The 26067-nt window shown below is 37.0% G+C and overlaps 1 protein-coding gene across 2 annotated transcripts in view; it reads left to right on the top strand.

Annotated features, from left to right (window-relative positions):
- The window catches only part of GALNT2 (polypeptide N-acetylgalactosaminyltransferase 2), a 104924-nt gene that overhangs the window by 65858 nt on the left and 12999 nt on the right, over positions 1-26067 (top strand). For both annotated transcript variants that reach the window (XM_072856320.1, XM_072856319.1), the window contains 8 exons: positions 3472-3570; positions 4141-4208; positions 4993-5058; positions 8388-8509; positions 14943-15030; positions 18843-18930; positions 19485-19588; positions 24426-24552. In XM_072856320.1, the coding sequence (XP_072712421.1) occupies positions 3472-3570; positions 4141-4208; positions 4993-5058; positions 8388-8509; positions 14943-15030; positions 18843-18930; positions 19485-19588; positions 24426-24552 (762 nt within the window). The remainder of the gene's footprint in view (positions 1-3471; positions 3571-4140; positions 4209-4992; positions 5059-8387; positions 8510-14942; positions 15031-18842; positions 18931-19484; positions 19589-24425; positions 24553-26067) is intronic.

Raw genomic sequence — 26067 nt, 5'->3', positions numbered from 1 at the left:
TCATTCCTGCAAATTGTCCATGATGCTTTCCCTGCCATGTTGCAATTAATTTTCCTTCTATTTTGGCAAGGACATTCACTGCAGAAGCTGAAAAATCACATGAAATGTTTGTTTAGGAACTGTCCAATGGAAAGAGCAAGAACAATAGCCATAGGAAGAAGAATATGTTACAGATCTGAGTGTGCGATACTTGGAAGCATGTTATTTCCAATAAAATTGGAGGCAACTGGGTTAAGATTAAGATCTTACGGAGCTGCTATTCTCTTTTTCTTTAAGTAGAGAAACCTGGATGAGGAAATACTTGTTTCTGCTTAAGCAACTTTTTATTAATTGTATTGATGTGTCTAAGAGGCTGTTTGACTTTAAAATAAATACATAATAATACTATTTAATTGCTGAAATTGCCTAGACTGTTTAGAAGCAGTTTATCAGGATTCTACATTAGCTATGTAAATGTGTGTGTAATTATGCATCTCTTTTTATACTACATTGTTTAGTCTTTTCTGCATCGGACAAACTTTCACTAGCATCAGGTTAAGACCAAAGTTCTCTACTTGCTTTTTGTGAAAGCCTGCCAGCAGTACTAGAAAATGCTTTGGTTTGCCTGTTTAAGCTGCTTGCCTTTATTTTAAGCAAAAGGGAGAAGTGAGAAACAGACAAATACAACATAAGAAAGGAAGCAGAGAGAGGAGGTCTGAGCAGGAATGCAGATTCTCACTCCAGCTGATGCTCACAGCTGCCACTTCCAAAAGCTTTGAGAAACCTCTGGGTTTCCTTCTGTTGCAGTCTGTTTACGACGTGTAATTGAGAGCTATCCCTGTCATGGTAGACTTTTGGAGATCCAGAAAGTGAGTGTCACAGTCATAATAGGAAACTTCCAGAGCTGTCCTCCTGTCAGTGTAAAATAGTCTTCCAAGTGGGATGAAGGGTAAACTAATCCATGGTTTTTGTGGACCAATGTCCACCACGCGTACTTTGGACCACTGGTTTCTGATCACATCTCTTACCTGATGTGTTGGCATGATTCTTGAGAATTCCTGGTAAGTACTTTAGCTGGACTAAACTGTGTTTTCTTTCTCATTTGGCAACTATTAGAAGCTTCTGACCTCACACTCAAGATTTATTCTTAAGTGGAGAAGAAACAAACTACCCTGTCTGTTTGGTACCCAGACATCTCTTGAGGTGAATGTTCTCTTTGCACTGGTTAAAGTGGATATTTCTGTCAAAAAATGGTTTCAACAAACCACGGAGGTTTCAGAAAATTTGTTAATGATATGAACTAGTCCAGTGACTCAGATTTCTGGGGCAAAGGATATACTTTCAATGTTTTAACTGATTTTAATGACCTATGCTAAGCATTGAAGGTCTAGATTGAAGTTTTCAGTTCAAGTTCTGTTTTATCCAAATGTATTTTCTCATTCTGCATGTAAAATTAAGTGCTGTAACTTGAGGAAAGAAAGTCTAATCTCTGTGCCAAAAGTGATGACATTGTTTCTTTGGTTTGAGTTTTAACTGTGGCACTATTGACACAGCAGAGTAGGAGGAGGACTGCTACTGAGTCAGTTAAAGCAAGGATTTTTGAAGAGCTGAGAGCAGAAATACTCAGTGAAACATTCCTCCAGTTTTATTTGGAAGTTTAAAAAAAAAAAATCTTAATTTCTCCCTCAGAAATATGCAGTAGTGTTCTTCTCTTGAGTTTTCTTAAAATTGAGAGGCTTCATTGCATGAGTAATTCCACCCTAAGATGTGCTCTGGCTCAAGTGCTCTCTTCTGCAAAGAGATCAGTAATAAGCTTAATGTGACTTTTTAAATTATTCTAATGCAAGTGCTTCATGTGATAACTGCATGCACAGTAGGCTTGTCCTCTGTGAGCAATTTGAAAGTTAGCAGAAAAAATAATATCTCTTTTGGCACCATAGGCTTTGGTGTGTAATAGCTGGATGTCTTGTAGCTGTCTAAATGAATTGGCAGAAGCTCACAATAGAGAAGGTCTTAATTCTTTACTTTCCAGGAACGCGTACAAGTTTGTGATTTATTGTTTCAACACTGGGCCCTAGTGACAAAGCCATCTTGTACGCCCACCCTTTGAGAAACAAAGCTAGATAAGGCCTTGCTAATCTGACACAGCAATCATAGGGTTGGCATGGGCTGTTTTTCTTCAGGGCGAGTGAGGTCACCATGGCACAACAGTTTTGTTTCATGGCAAGCACTAACGTGTGTGACATTATGGGTGTGTTGTATCGAAAACACTGCAGGTTCTTGAGATTTTTTAGGGTGGGCAAGGGCAAGAAACGCATTGGTGCTTGCTGTCTGATTCCAAGGAGTTGAAGGTTGTGTGGTTTATGATGCATGTTGCAGATGTTTAATCAGGTGTGGAGAGGCCTTTTATATAGGCAGAGGCCTAGTTTTAGAAGTTTAGGTAGCAATGTAACTTACCTCTCTTCCCTTAAAAGCTAGTTTGATTAATGCTGCACAGAATACAGAATTACTTGCTGAATTTGCTACAGGTCTATGCTAGCTGGGTTTATCCCCTCTGAAGACAACTAGGCCTGTTAAAACTCTACCCCTAATATTAAATAAAGGATATGTGAAGAAATACATCACTTGTGTATGTTACTGCATGAATGGGGATCGGTAGGGTGTCCTGTCAGACTGTAATGCTTTCAGCATAAGCTTGATATACAGTGTTTTCTAGTACTGTTAGTACTCTAATACACTGAGAGTAGTGTCTTTTTTAGGTTTATTGTCAGTGGATTTAAACAGCTTAACTTTATGTAGTCCTGCAGGAAGTATTTTGGTATTTGCTTCTTTTTGCTTATATTAATTTCAGGCTACTAGAGGTGATGAAAAATGAGTTGACATAGGTGGAATATTTCATTATTTCTATGGTTTGGAAGGATGTGGTTCTGTGTTTAGTTGGCTCAACATTGTCACAGCTAGCTTTGTTTTTCAAATTCTGAATGTTACAATCCTTAAAAACAGTTTTCTATTCTAACCAGAAGTTGTATCTATGAGCAAGACCAGGATGCTACAGTAGCTTTAAAAATAAAGGGAGAAGTGCCGTTCTAAAGAAGAGACACGCGGTAGCCTGTGAACCCGTGGATTTTCATTGAAAATGTGCTCATTTGCTTAGATTTATTGAATGCTTTTGAAGTAAAATAAGTGCTCTGGTTTCATACTCAGTTGCATGAAAGGTATTTACGACATACTGCAGTGATGATAGTCCAGTGACTTTTTTGAACCTGCCTGTATCTGACACTGACTTCTTAGTCTGTTGTGTACTAAGACAACTATGAAAAGTGGCAGAAGAGGATTTGATTATAATATCACCTGAAAACAAGATATTTAATTCTTCCTAGGTAGATGTAGCATGTATATGAGTTTAATAGATCACTGCTTCACAGTGAAGGCTGTCTGCTAAGCCTGGGATGTAAATATTATGTTCAAATGACAGGGTATTATGTCTTTCAGGTGTCAACGGAAACAGTGGCGGATAGATTTGCCAGCCACTAGTGTGGTGATCACCTTTCATAATGAGGCAAGATCTGCTTTGCTTCGAACTGTCATCAGGTATACCTAAGAGAGACCTTGCTTTTTCCCTAAAGGCCATTCATTTGTGTCAGATAATGGCTTATGATAAGGAAGGGAAGTAACAATCCATTATGCTTTTCTGAACCATTTGCAGAGGGAAAAATGAGTCTTAATTTCATTGATGCCTCCAGTTCTTACATTCTGAAATAGTGATGTTAAACAAAATTGCTCCCTTTAACTTCAAATGCATGGAAGTGTGGAACCAATTACCAGATGATGTGTGGAGGTTGGCTGTGTAACTAGTTTCAAGAAAAAATTGGGAAGATGTATTCTCAGGGGGTATTTGACCTAAAGATATCTGCAAAACTTCCACGTTACAAGTTGTCTGATGCACTGATTTCTGGAGGCTTGAATTTGGGGGGGGGAACAATTCTATGTGTGCCTCTCTTCACAAACACTTTCTGTAAGAATAAGCCAATAGCCGTTGTTGAAGATAGCATCCTGGGTTAGGTTCTACTGTGGCTTAACAAAGTAACTGCTTTTATGACATTATTGTGGAAAATTAAGACTGCTTAGTATTGAATGCTGCTTTTTTTCTGTCTGTTTCAGTGTCCTTAAAAAAAGCCCATCACATCTTATTAAGGAAATCATACTGGTGGATGACTACAGCAACGATTGTAAGTACTTTTACAGGGTTCTAATACTGATAAATACTTCAGGTATATTTTATTACTTCCTGCTAGCTGAAGGAGCAGAGCGTATAGTTGAAAACAGCCTTTACATAGCATGTTATCTGATGTAAAAATAAAACCCATGATGCTTGCACCAAATATTTTTGTAGCACTGCTTTAAATGAATGCTGGTCTCCATCAATCTCTTGGAAAAATTCTTACTGAATCTAAAATAAGTCAAGGTTTTATAAGTATTAGGGTATCGCAATACAAACTTGAACAATGAAATGGACCTCTGAGTAACATTTCTTAAAGGAAGTTAATGTCTACACTTGCATTGCTACTTTATAGCTAGTTTAGGATAGGTTTAAGCCTTAATGTTGGTTAAAAAGTGAGCTTTCTTATATGTGAAGAAAATAGTTAATCCTAGAAAATAGTGTAATTCTATAAAAGTTTTTTTTCTTTATGCAATGTAGAAACTGTCTAAAGTAAGCAAAGAGAATATCATTAAATAAAAATATTTCAAGAGTGTAAAATCAAATCAGCTTTAAATAACATAATGAGGGTAGTAATTTCTTAGCCTGGTAACTTTTCTTTATTTCTGGTGAGACAAGTAGGCATTTTCTTAAGCATATATCTTATATTTAACTATTTATGACCATAAACACTTTCCACTACAAAGCTTTTGTTTTTCTTTGAAGACGGACCCTCTATGGTATACAGTGTTGGATATCAAACTGGTTTTCATCACTTGATTTTTTTTTTTAAATTATTATTTTATTTTTTAAAGCTGAGGATGGTGCTCTCTTGGGAAAAATTGAAAAAGTGCGGGTTCTTCGAAATGATCGCCGAGAAGGTAGGCTTAATCTGCAGGAAGGAAGATACAAATTCCACTGTGCTGCCTTATCTGTTAATCTTCATCAGGTCTTTTAAAGGAACATTCTGCTATACATTCTGTATTGAAGGGGGGATTTGCACTTTATAAATTAACTTACTAGTGAAAGGAATAAAACCAAATTCATTTGTGCAAGTAAAAACAGTCATTCTGATCAATTCCATATTGTTGTGTGCGCACTTGCCCATTGTTGGTTTTCACAGTGAAAGCTGACTGGAGAAATTGCCTTTCACCCTCAACCTCTCCTTTCTCATACTGTACTGAATCCTCAGTTAAGCTTCTCCTGTTGTACGTAAGGCCTCACTGTAAACTGTATGAATGTTTGAAATGATCCAGCTTAAAAATAGCCCTCTAGTTCCCTTACTAGAGATCATTTTAAGGATCCAGTTGATGAACAGCCTGGCAAACTGTTTGGCAGACTTGAGAGGGTTTGAGCAGCCAGGAGGACCAGGACCATGACCATGTATGCCAGTTTTGCTGAAGCCAGTGTGCCATGTAACAAACTTGTCTTACATTTTTGTTTTCTTCTTTGTTGCTTTGTAAATTGTAGTCTCGTGTCACTGAGCCCTTCAGTCAGCAGCTTCCTAGCTATGAAGCTTAAAGTATTAGATATAGGCAACTGTTATTGTACAGCTGTTTGGAATAATAACTAAGAGTTGACAGTTGCAATAGCTGACTGAGTTAGCAGATATGTGCTTGTTTATTTTTATAAGGACTGTATCTTCTAGGCTGCCAGCGTGGCCTGGGGAGCAGCTAGAATCATTAGATAGTTAGAAACTGGAAATTACATGTACAAAACCTATGTTGTCCCTAAATTAAAGTTATTGCAAACTGGTGGGTTCTTAGTGTTTAAATGTTGTGTTTGGAATATACTTGTGAACAAAGGCTTGTTAGGAAAGCAGGCCTTCTATGACTTGCCAGGGTTGCAGGGTTCTGAGTAAGTTAATGTCATTTTTCTGATCAGTACAGCGCTTAGAGATAATAGTAACAGAAAAAACAGAATGAAGTAACACTTTTTTGATTTTTATTTTTAGTAATTACAAATATTAACTTTGTACTGCATATACAGATTCGTACTTAAAAATATGCATCAGTATATCTGAAAATGAAATACGATTTGACAAATCTTTTACTATGTCAGAAAAGAACAACTAGTTGCAGATTGAAGGTACAGTACTAATTTACGTGGTATTTTTGTGAGATTAAGATTAAATTATTACTCATGGGATCTACTGTACTGTTCATAAAGTTTTGCCTAGGCATCCATATGTGCAACCAGGTGATAATTTTTTAAATTAAAATACTGTAAGATTTCATTTGATTGCTGGCTTGCTATGTTTGAATTTGGTACTCAGTTTGCTTTTCATCTTCAAGTGTAGGCTGATACTGATATCTTAGACAAATACAAATAAAAATTTAAGACAATCAGTAAAATCAACCAGCGTGTAGGATGCTAAGAGTAACACACTAGTATGAACAACAGAGAAAAGCAGTGTGTGTTAAAACAAAAATTAAAATAAAGGGATGGGGTGTATGGAGGGGATGACATTGACTGCCTTGCTTTCAGAAATACGTGATAGTAGCTTTTAGTCTCATCTGTAAGACCAGAGTTTGTTATGGGAACAGATGTGTTTTGGAGGCCGTGGTGGTCTACAGAATAAATGTTCAGGGGAACACGTCGACTTTTTCTGTTGGAAGGCTGAATGTGATTGTAGAGGACTCAATGACCCAAGTGGTCACCTCCATTTTTTTTGGCCCTAAATCTGAAATTAGAAACACTGTTGTGTGTTTTCTATGAAAGTAGGGCAAGACAGTAGGTTCTATAAGACTGTAAATAATAAGCTCTGGAAGGAGGAATTGCAGAAGTAAAAGAAACATAGCCAGAGTGCTTGAGGAATGGTTTGATGTGGAAAAACTGAACAGAACCAGTTCAAAGGTTGGAATTAGGGTGAGAGCATAAAAAGCGATGAGGTACAGTTAGCTGCCAATGTGCAACAGATAAGGTGTAGAAAGTACTGTTGGGAGAGCATTATCACAGTGCATATCTACAACAGTGAAGTGGTGACATCTGCGGTAGGAGATAGTACCAAGATCTTGATGAGGCTATGGCTGAATGTTGGACAGAGCGAACAAGCTTTTCCTCTCAAGCATCTTGTATTCTGTTTGGCAGAGCCATATTTTACAGGTTTATTTTGAAAAGGGGATGGAAGGAAATGGGGTTGACTCTTTTACAGTGTTTTGGGGGGGCGGGGAGCAGAACAGATTTGGTGGGAAACAATGTAGAAAAAAAAAGTAATTACTTGGCTTTGGTCTTGAGTGACAGTGAAGTCACTGAATTTTGAATAGTAATAGAGAAAAGTAGGGAGGAAATTTGCAAAGGAATGAGAGGAAGCTTGCTATTTTTCTGTATTGAAGTACACGGTGGGATGTTCTGGGGTATGTGTGTATATATAGCAAGGGACATTAAGGAATGGTGAGGTCATCCAATGAACAAATATTAAAAGAGAAGGAAGGAAAGGAAACGAACAGGGCAAATCAGTGAGGAGATCTGTGTAATTGAGGTGTAGAGAAGAGAAGAACATTTTGGCTTTACCAGAAGTTTCTTTCTAAAGAAATCTTTTCAAGATAAGATTTAAAAAAACCAAAAACCAAAACCCCCAAAAAACCCCAACTCAACCAACACACCCCACCCCCCCACCCCCCCACCCCCCCCCAAACTACAAAACAAGGGAATTGCAAGAAATACAGGAGAAAGACAGTTGAAAGGGGTGGGAGGAAAGTTCCTAGACATGAATTAATGAAGCATGGTTATTTCTGGAAGAAGTTGATAGAAGAAGGGGCAGACTGTGGTGAGAAATAAGATGGGGGTGGCAAAAAGGTGGAGAGAGTAAGTAATGATGTGCTTTCCTCAGTTCTATTGTAGAACTGTTGGAAAGGTGTTTGTTTTCAGGACCTATCTTGAGTAACATTTATCAGTATAAATACTATTTACTGTAATGCAGACCCACATGTATTTGTGTATCACTTTTTTTGAAAAGGTACTTTAATTCTTCTATCTAAATCAAATTGAAACCTGTAGACTAGGGTGCAGTAAGTTGGAAGCTTTCAGGCTGTTTGTTACAAAATCATTTTACTGAATTAACTAGCATTTCATTTTGATGATGGAACTTGTGTGTTTATCATGTCGGAGTTAGAGTAATTTAATTTATGACTTGGAATGCAGTAGTTTCTCACTACTGTTGATTGTTTTCCTCAGTAAGTACTTTAAACTTTTTATCTTTACTTCTCAGGCTTGATGCGCTCCCGTGTCAGAGGGGCAGATGCAGCACAAGCAAAAGTACTGACCTTCCTGGATAGTCACTGTGAATGCAATGAACACTGGCTGGAACCGCTTTTGGAAAGAGTAGCTGAGGTTAGTAAAGAGTTCTTCTAAAGTAATTTCCTGAAGGAGTAGCTTTTAAATTTTAAAGCCATCTGGTTTATACTACATTAATTTCATGCATTTTTCTAAGGAAGCTTTTTCTCTGAAGTGAGATGATGGAGATGATCGGAGTGTTCTGTGATTAAAACCCACTTTTTGTTCATTTAGTCTGTGAACACAGGAACATAAAATGTGAATATTTATTATTATCTTTACAAGCAATTCAAATATATGTGTCTTTGGTTCTTTAGGGACCTCCTCAGTAAGTGTTGAAAATCTTTAGAGCAAAGTATAGTTCTCCTCAACCAATATCATCTCAATGTGTCTGAGTATTTATGCCGCATTAAGATTCAGTGTGATAATAGGAGAGAGGGTGAGCTGTGAAACCAAAATTCTCATGGAAATTAGCAGGGACTGTGGCTCTCAGCTTTTATGAAAATGATGCTTAGTCTGTGTCCCGGAAAAGCAATTGAGAGATTGAAAGTATACTGTTTTCTCCAGGGGTTGGTTATACTTGTTAACTTGCTCTGGAGGAACTCAGTTGAAGTGGAAAGTGCATCAGGTGTGATCCCAAAAAGCACTGGGGAACACTCAAGACAACAGGGTTTTTCTTCTTTCTTAATTGCATTCCCCTTCTGGTAAACTCCCCTTCCTGGAAAAGCTTTCTTGCAAAATGCTCCTGGTCAAAATGGTTTTGCTAAGCTACTCTGTCTTGTTAATGCCCAGTTCTGTGCTTATCCTCCCTACTCTTCCCTTTACATTTCCCCCCAAAAAGGGGAGGGGGAAGGGAAAAAAAGAAGTAAAACCCATATACTTAATATGCCAATGGAGAAGCTATCAGCTGATGACTGGTTTTTCTTATTCTGTTTGGTCCTGTGATGCTTTGCTGTGTATTCCAGAAATACCCTAAGTTGCCTAAGACATATTAGCCGTTAAAACCCTATTTTGGAGTACAAATAACTTTAATCAGCTCAAACTTGGACACTGTTAAAGTACCAGAGCCTACAAAGCCCTTGAGCATGAGTAACATAGCACTTCCTTCTATTCTTGTGCTTGTGTAAAGTGTTGCAACCTCAGAAGGGTTGGGGGAATTTTTCTATAATAAACAACTAGGAAAACAGACTTGAAGGCATTAAATATATCTCAGAAGGAAGTGGAGAATGCTTGCAGCTAAAGCACTAATGGATTCTAGGAGGTGGGAGTTGTTTTCAAGCCTTTTTGTGTAAATGGTTTGAAGTATCTACCTGTTCAAGAAATCAGAAGAGAAATGGTAGTTTTGGTGAACAAAACCCTGCTTTTAGTAAGACAGCTATTTTGCCGTTTACCCTTTTTCTTTATGACTTTTTTCAGGGCATACTCATTTAGCTTTCTGAAACTGATACGGGATATGGAAAAGTGTTAACCTTTTCATCATTACAGAATGTAAAACCTCTTATTGCTGACAGTTTTGTGAAGATCCAGCATTACATGTGGTGTACTTGGGGGGAGAAACTGGTGCATATTTTGCTTTGTGCAGCAGCCATTTTTTAGCAGCACATGTATTATTAGATCCTTCAAAACTTACTCCTCACAATCGTCACTGATACACACTAATCATGTGTGCCATTGAATAGTTTTCAGCTATATGAATACAGTTTTCCATTCTTAAAATCTTGATGTACTGTTAAATAAATACTTGATGTGGAATTCCAGTTTACTTTCATCTAGGAAGACTCCCAACCAACAAGTATAGGGATTGATAAGTAGCTTCTAAGCTTTCTGCTTGTTCAAATAATTAAGGCATGGATAGTGTTTAAGTATAGTATACGATAGTTCTTTGTTATTTTAAATGGATTGATTTTGCTCACAGTGCAGACGGTATGTTACTTGATGTTAATTGGCAGCATTTTCTTGATAGTCTCAGTGACAAGAAGCAGAGTAGATATGAACTCATTCCTGCTCTGGCCTCAAAGGTAACTTTTTTTCAGGTCAGGGCTACTATGCTTTAATACAGTATTTTCTGATGCGCTGCTGCATCTATTCTATATGTGGTGGAAAGTGTGAGCTCTTTCTTTTTTCCTTTTGTTCCAGAATTGCCCACTTGGCATTTAATTCTGTCGGACTTGCGTGTGTTACAATATAAAAATTTATAGCTTCCAAGAAACAGTCTGAATTGAATCAGTTCTACAATACTCTATCTGATGTGCTCTAACCACTTTAGAAAGCTGTGGTTTTGACCTCTTGCTCGTGTTAGGAGCACCTGAGGGATCAAGCTCTCCTCTTCAATTGAAGGATGACCTATCCCACAGTTTTCTTCTTTGAGATGGTTTCCTGGTTAGAGTATCTTTGTCTATTGATCAGGCTTGCTTAGCATTCTTAGAGGGGTCTGACACTGCTAGGGATTTTTCTTCAGCAATTTGAGCAAAGGCTTAAAGCAGAAGCAGCATTACATACAAGGTGAATATTTTAGAGTTCAGAATGTACAGATACCTGTGTAACCTGGAGCTGGTATATCTTCTCCCTCTTTTCTCCCTCCTGGAGAATGTTTTTCAGCCTGTTTCCCTAACGCTATCTTTTATGCCCTCTAGATTTTTTTTTTGTGCGTGGTTAGGGGAGATTAAATGAGCAGATAATGGAATTTAAGCCTTTGATTACCCCAAAATGTCAACATAGTAATAAGTATACACAATCTTGAAAACATTGATAACTACTACCTATTTCATGAACATTTGTCTACTTGACTTTTTCCATTTCCAATTTCTAATCATTCTGATGTTCTATTCTTGTAATACATCAGTTATATGAGAAAAATAAAAATTGAAAGATTCTGGTGCAGAACGGAACTAATCTGTTTTCATAGCATAGCTGTGTAAATCCTATATCACTTTTAGGAAGGTATTTTTAAACAAAGATTATCTTAAAAGGAAGAAAGAACTAAGATTAAGAAATGAGACATGGATTCCTTTTTCATATCTGTCTCGGATTTTTGTGACCATGAATGAGTCAAATTTTAACTGGCACAATGCTGAAAGGAAAATATTTATATTTTCTCTTAAGAGTGTTGTGAAGCTTAATCTTTGAAGTGTCTTGAGGTTTTTTGGGAGGGGGGGGAAGCAATGTATGCAGAATCTTGACGTTAATTTCTGATGGTTTATGAGAATAATATATAATAGTCTAACTCTCTAGGGCATACATAACCTCCTTATGAAATATTAAAATGAAATAGTCTGCTACAAATCTCCAGGCACTGGAGACTTGCAGTATTCACAGGCTATTTCTTTCCATTACCCTCACCAAGAAGCCAATGGTTTTCCAATTGCGTGTTCCATTGTAAGTTACGGTGTCAAGCCTTCAGAATGAAACAGGAAATTACAAAAAGAAGACTTCCTTTTTGCTTGTGTTGTTGTTTCTAAAATGCATGTCAGATTTCTACTTTAATCACGCTATGGATAAGTAAGTATCTTGCTCTAGGATAACTTAAAGGGAGCAGCTGCTTTTTAGTGTTTTGAGTGAATGAACTCCCTGTACTTTGGAGACCCACAAGCTCTTTTTAGCAGTCTCTGCATTAACAACTTTGTAGTGCCCTGCAAAGCATGACCTTAAGAATGTGCAAGTCTCGTCTGCTTTGCTGCTGAGCAAATATATAATTTCAAATCATGGAAGGAACAGCATGTTTCCAAGCCAACAAAGTGGGGGTTGTACATCGAACTGAATGGTCACAACCTGAGTATTTGTCTGGTGGAGAAACAACTGTAAGTTGTTTAAACAATACATTAGGTGTAGCAAGTGTTGTTAGTGTCGTGTCACACTGATATTGATAGAACTAATCAGACCAGGAATAATAAGCCTGAGGAAATCCCAAATGCATAGAGACAACGTCCTACCTGCTTACTCAGCACAGCGGAGCGGAGATAGGTTGAAGCCTACCTGAAGCTCTAATGTGACACCTCATAGCTTGGGCAACTTTTACCACCAGCTTCAACCAAGCTGAGTAGAACCATTTGAGAAAATGCAAATTTTTGTCAGAAAAGGTTTTTAGAGATGGCATAGGTGTTGATCTCTTTTCCCAAGTAACAAGGGATAGGACAAGAGGAAATGGCCTCAAGTTGCGCCGGGGGGGTTTAGATTGGATATTAGGAAAAAATTTATTTACTGAAAGAGTTCTCAAGCATTGGACCAGGCTGCCCAGGGAAGTGGTCAAGTTGCTATCCCTGGAGGTATTCAAAAGATGTGTAGATGTAACACTTAGGGATATGGTTTAGTGGTGGATTTGATAGTGTTAGGTTTACGGTTGGACTCGATCTTAAAGGTCTTTTCCAATCTAAATGATTTTATGATTCTATTCTATAAGCTGTCTCAGTTTGAGCTAAGGAAAGAAGGAGAAAGAAAGGAAGGGTGGTTTCATTTTTGTATTTCATGCTGATGGGTGTATAACGAATACTTGATAGGCTGGATATCTTCTGCCTCATCAGCCTTTAAATAAAGGAGTTTTCTAATTCTATCACTGCATATAGAATGCCTGAAATAAGGTCATGGGTGCACCTGAAGTGCTTTAGTGGTGTAAGAGAGCACACAAACACAAGTAGTGTTTTGCAGTTAAGGTGCAGTAACTCATAATTGCCTCCCAAGTACAACACAGCTAGCAAAACTGTAAGCTTGCCATTACAAACATGGACTTGGGGCTACAGCTAACAGAAATAGGAGCTAAAGATGTGGTTGAGGGGGGAACAGGACAGGTTGGTCTTTTTTGTCTGTGTTTCTAGTTTGCTTTAGGCTAAGCTAATTAATAGTTAGTAGGAGACCTGATTGGATGTTACACTATAACCCTCATAAAGGCAGATATTTGGCCCAGGTGGTACAGCTGCAGTGATACTTAAAAGGAATGTAGAAATCAGTAATGAGTCTTCAGCTTTTAGCTGAAGACACAACTTGGATTCTCCTTTTGGCTGATACAGAAGTTAGTGACCTTTTGCTTACTCAGGCAGAATGACCTAGTAAATGCCAACTATGTAATTTGGGCATATTAAAATCAGCACAGATTGAATAGTTAAGATTCAATAAATGAAAATGGGTGTTTAATGTCCTTATTGGACTAAGCAAAGCACTTGACTAAAAGAGTTGCTTTTAAGTCTCTTGTTACGAGCTCAAACTGTTCTCATACTAGTTTGGTTCTGATCTGTTCTGTATAATACTGATTAGCAAGGGGGGATGCATTGCTGAACTGCTGTTTAGAATATATGTGTTGTTGTTTGAAGACATACTTATGAAATAAATTCTTAAAATGGAGATGTTTAGGTTGGGTTTTTTTTAACCATGAGAACCATTTCTCTACAACAGAGTTACCAAAATATCTCCTGTTTATTCAAAACACTTTTTATATTCACAGATTTGGTGATACACTGTTCTGAAGTTATCTGTGCTCTCTGAACGATGCTAAATCATGGAGCTCAAAGTTCTATTTTGAACTCAAGCAAAGTATTTGATCAATCTACCGTAGAAGTTATGCTTCAGTGTGTAAATGTAACTGGGTGGTTTTTTGGGGTGGATTGGTTTTTTGTTCGCTTGTGTGTTTTGTTGTTTTGGGGTTTTTTTCCTTCCCCAAGAAGTACTTACTTCAGGGAGACAAACTGGCTTAACCATGATATTGCATTTCTAATATTAGATGTGTTTTTTTTAGAGTACTGATGTCTTGTGATCCTTCTGGATAATGCATGTGGAGTTGTTGGAAAGATTTTTGTTTTTTCTTTAAAAACTATTTTTACAAACACATCAGCTAAGGTAATTAACATTACTCAGAGTAGTATCTGAGACCATGGTCAGACAGAGGAATGTGGTATCTGTACCACTGGAATCTTGGCTGCTGGAGATTAATAGAATTCATTAGTCTGAGGTGTTTTTAGGTTCTCTTTCCTATCTAAGTATCTGATTGCAAAGTGTGATTCTTCTAGTGCGAAATGGGTTAGCATTAACCTAAGACTTTCCTGATTGTAGAAGGGCCTAAGTGTCCCTTAAAGGTTGGAGTAATAAGACTGTAGTATGCTGCGTGGCTAGAGATTTGCTGTGGAAAATACAAATTGCCTGGATGCTTCTTTTCTTTGAGCCGGTTTCAAAAGTAAGAATGGAAGTCCTGTTTGCTCAACTGCCTTTAGAACTGCAAGCTTGCTGCCTTCTTCAAGAGCAAGCCAGAAGAGGGGGATTACTTGAATATAAGTAGCCTAGAATAGAAAGAGCATTCCCAGCTATATAGTGTGATTTCTGCTTTCTAAAGCAGTGCTGAGCAATGCTATTCACAGCACTGGCTATTCAGAGCCATAAGTTGAAATAGGGGGAGAGCTGGGGGAGACATGCTAATGAAATCCTGCTGAACTGTTCAACATCTTAACCTGCCTGAGTCTTTATATATTGATTTCATTATTTCAATATTACTTTCTAATATTTATTTTAGGACAAGACCAGAGTTGTGTCTCCTATTATTGATGTAATTAATATGGACAACTTCCAGTACGTGGGGGCGTCAGCTGATTTAAAAGGCGGTATGTACCTGTACTGGAATACAAATTAAAAAAAAAAAAAAATTAAAAGCATCAAGAATCAAAGCTCACAATCACTGCAGTTGTGGAATGGGCAGTTAACATAATGTTCTTCCCTTTCATACATCTAGTTTAAGTTCTATAGGTCAGTTGTTTCTAGGCTTGGATTTTAATTGGCCTTATTGTCTTCTGCTTTAAAACAGTTCATCTTTATACTAATTCTTGTAAGTTTATGCTGCAATGTGCAGTACTCACTCCAATGTTTGTAGGATTGTGTAAATGTGTCAGAAGCAGCTTATGGCCAGAGCTTATGATTTTCTTTTTAGATAAGACAGGCTTTAATTGCTCTCTAGCTTAGAAGCCCATCAGCAATGCAGTGCCTATGAGTTTTTTTCAAGATGCTGGTTTGCTTAAAAAATTAAACTCTTCTGAATAAGCAGAAAGCTTTGGAATGTGTTAAAAAAGAAATGTTTGTTAGCCATGATCTGTAATTGTGAAGAGAATAACATGTGACCTTGAAAATTTGTAGTGTTTATACCTTTACAGTTACAAAATTTATTGTTAAATTGTGTGTAGAAGTACTACAGTTTCACTATGTCTAGCTAGTGTAAACTGTTAACAGCAAATAGTAAAAAGACTTGTGAAGCCCTCAAAAAAAAAAAAATCCTCCCCTCTTATTTTCCAAAGTGAGGAGGACAACCACACACTAAATTCCTTACTCATTACAAGTTTCTAAAACTTTTTTCACTGTAAGCAAGAATCTAGCATTTAAAATAGCTGTTCTCTGCCCGCCCCCCCCCCCCCCCCCCCCGCTTTTTTTTTTTTAATAATTGTTCCCACAACCCTGGAAACTGAACTGTCTACACAAAGATATAAGATGAGCCACAGTATAGAAATTATGCAGCGCTGTTCCCACAGTGTTTCAGCGTTTTCTGAATGGACTTTCTTGAGTGAGGAAGGAAAAACAAATTTCAAGCCCATTCTGTCAGTTACTAGTCTCTAAGTGGCCACCAGCTGTTGTTCCAGTAAACTAAAATAAAAGCAATATTGCATAATGTCACATATGCTTCAATTTCCAGTCAGTGATCTGGAGGTGAGAGGTTCTATATCCTTTTAATTAACGTTCTGAAATAACACCTACAGTGCATATATTCACAGTATGCTAGTGTATAGTTCTGTGCTATTATCTGTGTGCCAGCTTTATTCAAATCTTAAGGCTTTTACCCAATCTATTCATTATGCCTCGAGTATGGAAATCTCTATACCATTATGTGGCTTTTATTGTTGTCTGCAGTAGGAGGAGGAATTCTTTCATTGAAACCTTCGATTGGTTTCTGTGGGGTTCATGCTCTTTAATTCTTCCCAAGTGTAGTGGGAGAAGATTGAGAGATCATTTCACTTGTTACTGCTTTTCATGCTTCATCTTTGGAACTATGCTTCCAAATTTATTTTTTTTTTACTTTGTAGTGCTTATTTTCTCCCCATATACACAATAGAAATAGATTCTTTAAAGTGCATGGAGTTTCTGTACTTCTGGACTGAGGAGTGAGAAGCTGTCTCTCTTTTAACGTTAACAATAGAAATTTTGCACATACCAGTGTTTAAAGCTATTTGGGGGTCTGTTGAAACGTGAATAATATATTTCTTTTCACTTCCCAGAGGACAGATTACCACGTTAGAGGCACTACAGCATTTGGCATCACGGGACACTTTCACTGGGGCCAAGTCTAAATGTGGAAACCAAACTATGCTTTCAACCTTAGATACAGTATCTGTGCAGCTGAAGCATGGAGAGTTGAGACAGCTGGGACAGCATTTGTGCCTGGTCTGTTTTGAAAGGACTTAATCACCCAAGACAAGGAACGTAGCAAATGCTACAAACTTTTTCAAGTGGACAGGGATGAAATAATTCCCAAGTCTGGCCACTCCTAAATCCATGCACTTCATGTTACAATTTTTTTTTGAGAGGGGATTTGCAAAAGTGTTTATGCTGCCCTGAGAAACACTTTAATTACTGGGATAAACTGTAGTTAACTGAGATCTAATAATTTAGAGTATGCCTATGATGCAGTTTACACTGGATAGAATTTCATACAGGATATGCACTTGTGTTTGAAAATACTCCTTTTACAGAGTTACTGATATTATCTCATTGAGTGCAGATTTTTCCCAGAGTCAGTGAAAATGGAGACGGAAAAACAGTTTTTATGGGTAGACAATTTATACACTTGTTCTGAGTTTGTAATAGTGCTGTGTTCCAAAAGAGACCCCTTGTGTTCACTGGAGTATAAGTAACTCTATCTCTACCGCTTCTGCCAGAGAACAGTAGGTTTTTTCAAGTTCTCCCAGATGCAAGTAATTTTGCTGGGTATGTATGATGAAATGCGACTTTTTAGCTGCATGGAAATATTGGAGCTCATTTTACTTTTCATGCTGGAGGCTTTGCAGTACTATAGATTGTAGCCATTTTACTGTTTTGCTACTTGGAGTTTTGGAGTAGTTAGACTGTCTTTCATTTTTACAGTGCAACACTTAATTGAAATAAACATGGAGAGAAGGAGTTGGCATGCATGCTGTAAAGACTGTTCAGGATAATTTCTGTATTGTGTGTGATCAATATCTTGAGTTAAAATGAAAATTGTCAGTTTTCAACTTTCTGCATCAGTCATTACTATGCACATTTATGGATGCAGACAGACAGTTCGTAGGACTGTAATTGTTGTCTGTTTACCTTAGCTTTTTCACCACTTCCCCACAAAGTAATTGCTTTATCTTTATGCTGGAGAAAGAAAACTATTGACATCTGTGCACCAGAAGTCTGGAAATCATTCATTACGTGACCTCATAGGATCTAAATGTGTTTGGTAGCAGGCAGTCTGTATAAGGCTGATTTGCTAGGTGTACTGGGGGAGGGCTATGGACCTTGTGTCATTTTTTAATAGTCGTTCATGCTTATGGGCATAACCCAGCTCAAAAACTGTTATGAAAGTGTTTCCTATAGGAAGTTTGTCTTATACCAGAGCTGCGTATCGTTGCCTAAAGGAGTTAATTCAAATGGCTGTCAGGTAGAAAGCTGCTGTAGGTGACCTATTAGTCTTGTCTATTCTAGTGATCTTTATGTGCTTCTGTGCTTAACTCACAAGAGGACCAGACCAGTTGTTGCTGTATGTACACACATATATGTACATACAGGAGGGAAGTAAGATTTTGGTGCTCTAGCACTTGCTTCAGGTTTAAAAAATGATGCACTTAGAAGCATGCAGTGGGAAAGGAGGAAGTTAAATGAATGTTAATAAGTGGGAGCTACATAGCCTGTTGTGACCTTCATGATAGAGAGCTCCTGCTGATAGAGGAGTACCAAGACTAGTGCATAAAGCCTGTGTAAACATAAATGTGTGATTGTTTGGTAAGAGTTGAAATGCAATTGTACAGTAAAGACTGTTGGGAGCATTTGTAATGGCTGGAATATCTTTGTATGATATTCTGTTTGATGTAAGGATATGAGACATTGGATTCGTATATAAGGCTTTTGCTTTGTCACTTGTTGACTGGGTTTCTTACTTTGTGTAATAGATGGCAACAAGAGAAATCAAAGTTATTTTATATTTGAGATTGCTTTTTTTATTGTCCTGTCAACTTCTTTACCTTTCATCTGGACTCCTACTTGTTTGTTTTCTACCCAGAAGTTTGTACAAGTTTAAATTTTTAATTTAAATTACAGTTCCTAGTGTTTTCAGTCAACATTATGTTACTACAAGTGGAATGATGACCACGGTCTTTTTAACATCCTACTTTCTAATATTTTCTTCTTGAAGGCTTTGATTGGAACCTGGTGTTCAAGTGGGATTACATGACACCAGAGCAAAGAAGAGCACGGCAAGGAAATCCAGTTGCTCCCATAAAGTATGTCTGTACCACCACTTCTCCCTCTAATAGATTGTAGTTTGAAACTAAACAAAGTTAGAAATCATCTTCTCTGAGCCTGAAAGGGGATCTTTACTATAACTTTCATTAGTATTGAAACTTCATTCGTATTTATGTAGCATTATGAGACTCTCAGAAATAAACTGTATTTTAAAAAATACTTTAAAGCACACTGGTAGATTATTTATCCTTAACAAAAAGTGGATGTCACTTTGTTTAAAGCTGGTATATTTTGAGGGCTAAAACTACAGCATCAGTTTTTATGCTTTATTGCTGGCACAAATTGCCACCCTTTACATAAGGAACATGTGAGCCAAATGGAAATTTGGAAACTGCCTCATAAGGTGGTCATAGCGCTATATATGGCATAGAAATGTGTGCAGACAACATTTGAAGTGGTAGATGCAAAATTAGTTGCATTCAAAAGCATTGCAAATTTTTTCAAGGAGGTATTAACCTTGAGGTGCAAATAATAGTTACCTCCCAGTTCATGGTTCTGTAAGTATTTAATTTAATTTTTCTTGTCTGTTTAGGACACCCATGATAGCTGGTGGGTTATTTGTCATGGACAAATCCTATTTTGAAGAACTAGGGAAGTATGACATGATGATGGATGTTTGGGGTGGAGAAAACTTAGGTATGTATATTATTTACCTTCAGATCAGTCTTGAAAGAAAGCAGGTTTCATCATTGCCTTTACTGTCATGGAGCCATGGTCTTCCTGATTTTGTGCAAGGAGGGTTAAAACCGGAGTTAAAACTTCACATGCATTATTGGCAAAATCCAAAAGGTTTATTTCAATGAAAGAATTAAAACAAGGTAGGAATTATATGCTAAATATGAGAGAATAAAAGTATTTGTTCATTAAGCAGTGAAGTTTTTTTGTAATGGAACTTGGCTGATAAATTACAGGATGTAGATAGGAAATTACTTTCAAAAATGCTATCTTGTTTCAAAGTCACATCCTCATCTAAAGTTATTGATTAAAATACAGTAATGTTTAGATGCCAGCAATTTAAGGCATGTTTTAAGATGTTGCTGAAATTCGATCGTGAAAAGTAGAACACAGGAGTTCATGAGTTTATGTTCCTACATACATCTTAAGAAGTCAGTTAAAACTTAGCTGACCGAAGAATAATCTGTTTCTTAACATTAATAATGCTATACTGCCTGGCATCTAAACTTAGTGAGATTTTTAATTTTACACCCCTACTTTAGCCCTATGAGATAATTATGTTTGAGAAGGCATTTTTTTCTGTAATTCCTTATTTTCAAATGTTTAAGTGGGTGGAATTTAGAGAAGAGGGAGGAGGGGCTGAGACAACTTGTGCTTTAGCCACTTCTTTGACCTGGTGGTTAGATTTGGCTTTAGTAGGGTTTTTTTGCTCTTTGCATTACAGTATTGTACAAAGTTTTTCCTCCAGTTAAGACCGGTATGCTTGTATTAAAACAAAAAAGATTTGGGAGGAGAAGAGCTCTACAACTTCTCAAGACTTCCATTCTGTCATTAATCTAGTTTTTTAGGGTAGAGATGCATCTCAGACACTCCAAGCAGTGTGTTTTAGGATGAGTTCTAAGGATAGAAACTTCTCTACTGCACGTGCTAGCTGCAAAATCCTAAAATACCTTGAACTTGTAAAAACTCATGAGTATTTTGAGTTACTGAAATACATGCATATGCATTGAGCATATGCTTGGCCTACAAGGAAATGTCTGCTGTATACAGCACACTAAGTATGGAGACATGGTAACTAAATGTTTAACACTCTTGTAAGGAACTTAAAGGGTAGAAGAGGCATCCTTACAGTCCAGTCTCTGATCTTCCTATGCAATACTCGAAGAAACCTCTTAAGTATTTTGAACAATTACTTTCTGTGTTTATGTTTTCTCACTATTTTGGCTGTATATTGCTAAATTGTATTAATATGAATATAATAATCTTTCATTTTTTAAATGTCCTGAAAAGTCATTGGATAAACTTACTACAGCAATGCTTGCATTCACTCTGAAAAGCTCAATTGCCACTAGAGCACTTAAGTATTTGATTAGCTGCAAGCAGGTACTTGAGTGACCGAGTTTTTTCTGAAAATTTAGCAGCTGCTTTTATGCTTTGATAATTGAGGCCTTGACAGCAGGAAAGGGCACAAGCAACAGCTCCTTACTCAAGGTGAGAAGCCTGCATACAAAAAGCTGTTTATGTTGCTCCTGTTGCATTCTGTTCCCTCTTCTCCATGGGACTCGGGGTGCCTTTTCTCTGCCCCCTGAAAAGGCAAAGTCAGTCATCACAGCAGACAGCTAATGATTTGTTCATAGCTGCCAGACTAACTGAAGACAAGTAAAAAAATCCCATGGCATATGATTTAATTGGCAATAAATGACACATGCACCAGATACCAGAAATCTGTGATGTGCAGTTTAAAATTCAACATGCACACTTGTCAGGCCTCTTTACACTCAAGCATATCTCTGGATCAGCAGCTTGATGTTACATGCAAATAAGCTGCTAGATGGACTTGCAAAATAATTCTATACATTATATTTGTGCTTTATAAAGCTCAGCATTTTTCCTTCAAGCATGTACAGAACAGCTGTTATATGAGATTTTGTTCACATGTTAGTATACTCTCACCTTTACAAATTTCAAGATGGGCCTGCAATATTTTGCCTAAATTAGCCAAGAGACAGCTCTCACCATGAAGATACAGTGCATTTTCAGATTGTTGCTAAATGGGACTGATAACACGTGCTTGCTGTACAGAACGTGGATCAAGGTTTGTTCAGTCTTGTCTTGAATTAATAAATTCTTATTCTCAGAATCTTTACCATGCTTTTTGATAAGCATAGGAGGATCAGAGTACACTGGAGAACTGGACGGACTATTAGAAGGTTTCGGTCTAATTTGAAAACCTAGCTTTTTCTTAATAATTTTGCTAAAATCTGGGAGCAAGTAAGACATTCCCTGTCTTCTATATCGATGACATGCTACAAAAAAAGAGCAAATCCGTTATTGAGAGGTGTAACATAATCTCATGCAACTGAAGAATGTTTGACATACTGTTTATGCCTTTTTAATGAAAAACTGCGTCCACTGAAATTGTTACAAGAGTAAAATTTCTTCTCCCACTGTTATGGCAAAAAATTTGTCTTAAGGGAGTTTGTGGGTGGTTTTTTTTGTTTTAGTTGCTGTACATTCCTTTTTCTTTAAAAATCCACACAGGCTTTAGAAGCCACGTTGGTGCAAATAAGAATTAGTTTGCTTCTCTGTATTTACTAGTCCTTTGCTGTCTTTCCTATAGAGCTATTTTTCATCATTTTCACTTTTTTTGAGATTCTTCAGAATCTAAGGTGCTGGAAAGTATACATATAAGTTTACATGTATTTCTGGGAAATTATGGAGGGAGAATTAATCAAATTAATGTATACAGTAGAGGAAGCTATGAATAATGAAAAAAGTTGACAGAAGATATTTCTGAATTACTTCTGAAACAAAAATACTTTTTCAATGCCTACATACATTCAATAGATGACAGTGACTTTTTGCATTAAACCTTTAAATGAATCATTTAACAAAGAAAAAGCTTTAGGCATACTGCATTGACCTTTGTTTTTAACCAGAATCTCACTTTACCTCATTTCAGAGGCATGTATTTCCTAATACTTAAATAAGTCTAATACTAGATTTCAAGCATTTAGTCTGCACTTGCTTGTCTAACGCAAAAGCCTTTATCTTTGATCAGATCTCCCTGTCTTCTTTCACTAGGCTGTCCTCAGAGTGCAGCATCCCCTCATGTTGGGCTAATTACTGTATGAACTTTCTAGCAAAACGCCATAAATAATGCTTCAGAGTGGTACAAGAAAACTATTACTCCTCTGCTTTCACAATTTGAGCAGTATGGGACCAAATTTGAGCTAGATATGGGAAAGCCTGAAGTCTTCTATCTACATGTAATTTGTTCTGGTAGAAACATAGAAGTGCTTTTGTTACTAATTTGTTTAATAGAAGCAGTGACCAGTTGTGATTATCTTTTTTTTTTCATTCTAAGCTCAAAATAAGAGGTGTAAGACTGGAGTCAGTGCTGTGAAAACTGTATGGAGAGAATGTCATGTTCAGTTGCTTTAAAAATTACTTTTGCCTATTGTCCCATGTTAATTCAACTGGAAAATCAAGACCGTAAGTTACTGGCAAAGACAATATTGTCATTAATATTTTTGGAAGATGAGCTGTTTATAGATTGGACTATGTGGACTGTCTTAGGATTCATGAATATGCCTAGTTGGCCCAATGCAACAGAATTCACCATTGAAGTAAAACAAATAGGAACTGATCCTTGTAAAAGCAAAGACCATTCAGAAGAAAGGCAGTTAACTTGCACTTTCAACAGTTGAAATCACAGCACCTCTTTTGTTTTTTTCTTTTCTTTTTCTCTGGACAGACCATCAAGAAGACATGCTCTCTAACCTTTTTTTTTTTTAATTTAAGTTTTCAAGTAATGCTATTTTTATGACTTTGTGTATGTGGGAGGAAGGCTTCTGGGGGAAGGAATGGCACTTAACATAAGTCTTAAAAGACATTGACTTTAAATTAGAGCTGCTTAGTATTTTTTTTTTTTTTAATCTGTGGAAGGATACTGAATGATTGTGAAGAGGCTTGAAACTAAGGGTAGCACTCAGTAACTGGTAGCAGCTGCTGGACTAAAGTGGAGATCATCAAAATTGAAACAGTGCTACTGGAAGCACCGTTCTTACTGTTCTGATTTGGAATTAATGAGGAAAAGTTCTCTGTCAGCACTAGGTGACTTCTGCTGTCAAAGGTCTAAGTTGAGAAAGGTGTATAAATATTTCTAGACCTTCTTGTCCTCACTAGCTGGGTCAGCTCATTAGATTGGCTTAGAAGTGTACTGTCCATAACCTTCAGTTTACAGAAGTTGCATCCTTATTCAGTCTGTCTTCAAATCAAGATTGACTTGATATAACTCCTTCCACGGCCAGTGTTTGGCAGTGTTTGGTTATCTGCTATAGTAAGTTAGCAGCTCGAATCTATTGACTGTTTTATCATGCCTTGATTTTGTCCACTGTGTTATTCCATCTTTAGCTGAAAAATTTTATTATAAGCTAGGTCATTAATTTATCTGTTAAGCATATCAACCATTGCTTACCCTTTAGATAAATGACAGTAATGGTACATATAGACTTAACTTACTCTGGCAAATTGCAGCATGGTTCATGAATTTGGGGAATGCCGGTAACCTCAGATAAGAGAAGACATACAGTTTTGCTTCTAAGTTAATATGATTATTTCTCTTGAGCTTGGAGAATAATAAATGCTCAGACATGCCTTTGTTTATCCTGGAATTTCTCAGAAAACTGTCTTATTGGTCTGCTCGGCAACAGTCAATAAAAGCCTTCTCTGTAAGTAGTATACTACAAAATTACAGTATTTTGACATTGGTCTTTCATTCCTGTTTTTATTTCAGAGATCTCATTCAGAGTCTGGCAATGTGGTGGGAGCCTAGAAATCATCCCTTGCAGCAGAGTGGGTCATGTATTCCGCAAACAGCATCCTTACACATTTCCTGGAGGGAGTGGTACCGTGTTTGCAAGGTAACTGTTAAGTCAAGTCTTCAGCTAAATAGCAGTGTTTTGGATTTCTTCAGATGATCAGCAGGTGGCAGTAATTTCATTTTAAGGATCTTTTCTTTAGAAATATTTGCAGTATTATCTAGCATGGAAAAATATTAATTAAAAGGAAATTAATGACTTTGAGGCTACTACATAGATTGAGAGAAGAACCTGAGAGTTGAGAAAGGGAAACTTCTAGTAGACAGAGCCTGAGAATATGGAAAAGAAGGAAATGCTTAGCTTGGCATTCTATCAATTTTGAGAACTTTCTGTTTATTTGGTTTTAAAGAAGGCTTTATTTTCAGAACTATCTCATAAATCTTAATTTTATAGAAACAGTTCCATCATTCACTAAGAGCCAGAATACGTTTCAGTTATGAATATGTTTTGCTTGCTTTTTGTTAATACGTGCTCAGTATGTGATATACAAATGATTATGTAGACTGATTCTGGCATTTGTGCCAGTCTTCTGGCAACTTCATTCTATATCATATTTGCCTCTCCTGTGCTATGTTTAAAAATGCTTTTTCTATAGACCTAAGAAACTGCAGTATTAAGGGCTTAGCTTAGATTAATATACGTGTTAATTTTGCTGTTGATTCAATATACGGTGGTAGCTGAAATACTGAGCTATTTCCTCAGTTTCTCCTCTGTAGAATGAGAATAGCAATTCCGATTTGTGTTCATAGTGTTTTTTAAGTAATGTGGATAAAGGTATTGCATGAGTATATGGTAGAAGTTTTGACTAAGGCTCTATCAGTTGTAGCTGAAGAATCACTGTAGGTTTTGGTTTAGAGAATTGACTTGATGCTCAGGGGGCTGAAGTACAAGTCTCAGCTAAAGGTTCTGTGGGTTAAGAGCTGCAAATAAAATTGTTTATTTATCCTTGAAGGGATATGGAGCCCAAATTCTGCTTAACATGAAGCAACACAGAGAGCACAGACGTACTTTAATTCATAAGAATGTTCTAAGCTGCCGATATATTTGGACTTGTGTTTCACCTTAAATTGAGAAACCTCCCTAGGGGTGTAATTCTTCTCTTCCATGCTGGTTATACCACCAAGATGACTCTAATGAATTTAATAGTCTGCTAAAATAAAGTCACTGTCCTGTTTCTTCCAGTAGTTATAGCAGAGATTTTTCTGGTCCCCTGTTCTTTGAGGTCTGTATTTTAATTCTACAGTGACAAATGAATAATAGTACTTATGGGAAAACAAAACCTAGCAATGAAGTATCCTCTCTTAATGCGTCACATCTGTATTCCAGTATTTATAGCGTGCATCAGGAGAGTAGAAGGATCTACCAATTAAACTGTATTACACAGGCTTAAGATGCAACTGTTTTTAGTTTCATGGTAGGTTTTAAAATTACAATGTCATCACAAGGAGTATGGTTAATAAAAATAAATATATAAATTGTGCAGTTTTCCCACTCCTCTGTAGCTCCTTTGGGCTGTTGCCAAGATGCTGCTTTTCTTGTGATGTCAGACATAGCTCA

Source organism: Ciconia boyciana, chromosome 3, assembly GCF_034638445.1.
Source record: "Ciconia boyciana chromosome 3, ASM3463844v1, whole genome shotgun sequence".
Taxonomy (NCBI): Eukaryota; Metazoa; Chordata; class Aves; order Ciconiiformes; family Ciconiidae; genus Ciconia; species Ciconia boyciana.
The sequence above is the reverse complement of the archived record's forward strand: the minus strand, read 5'-3'. Positions and strand labels throughout refer to the sequence as shown.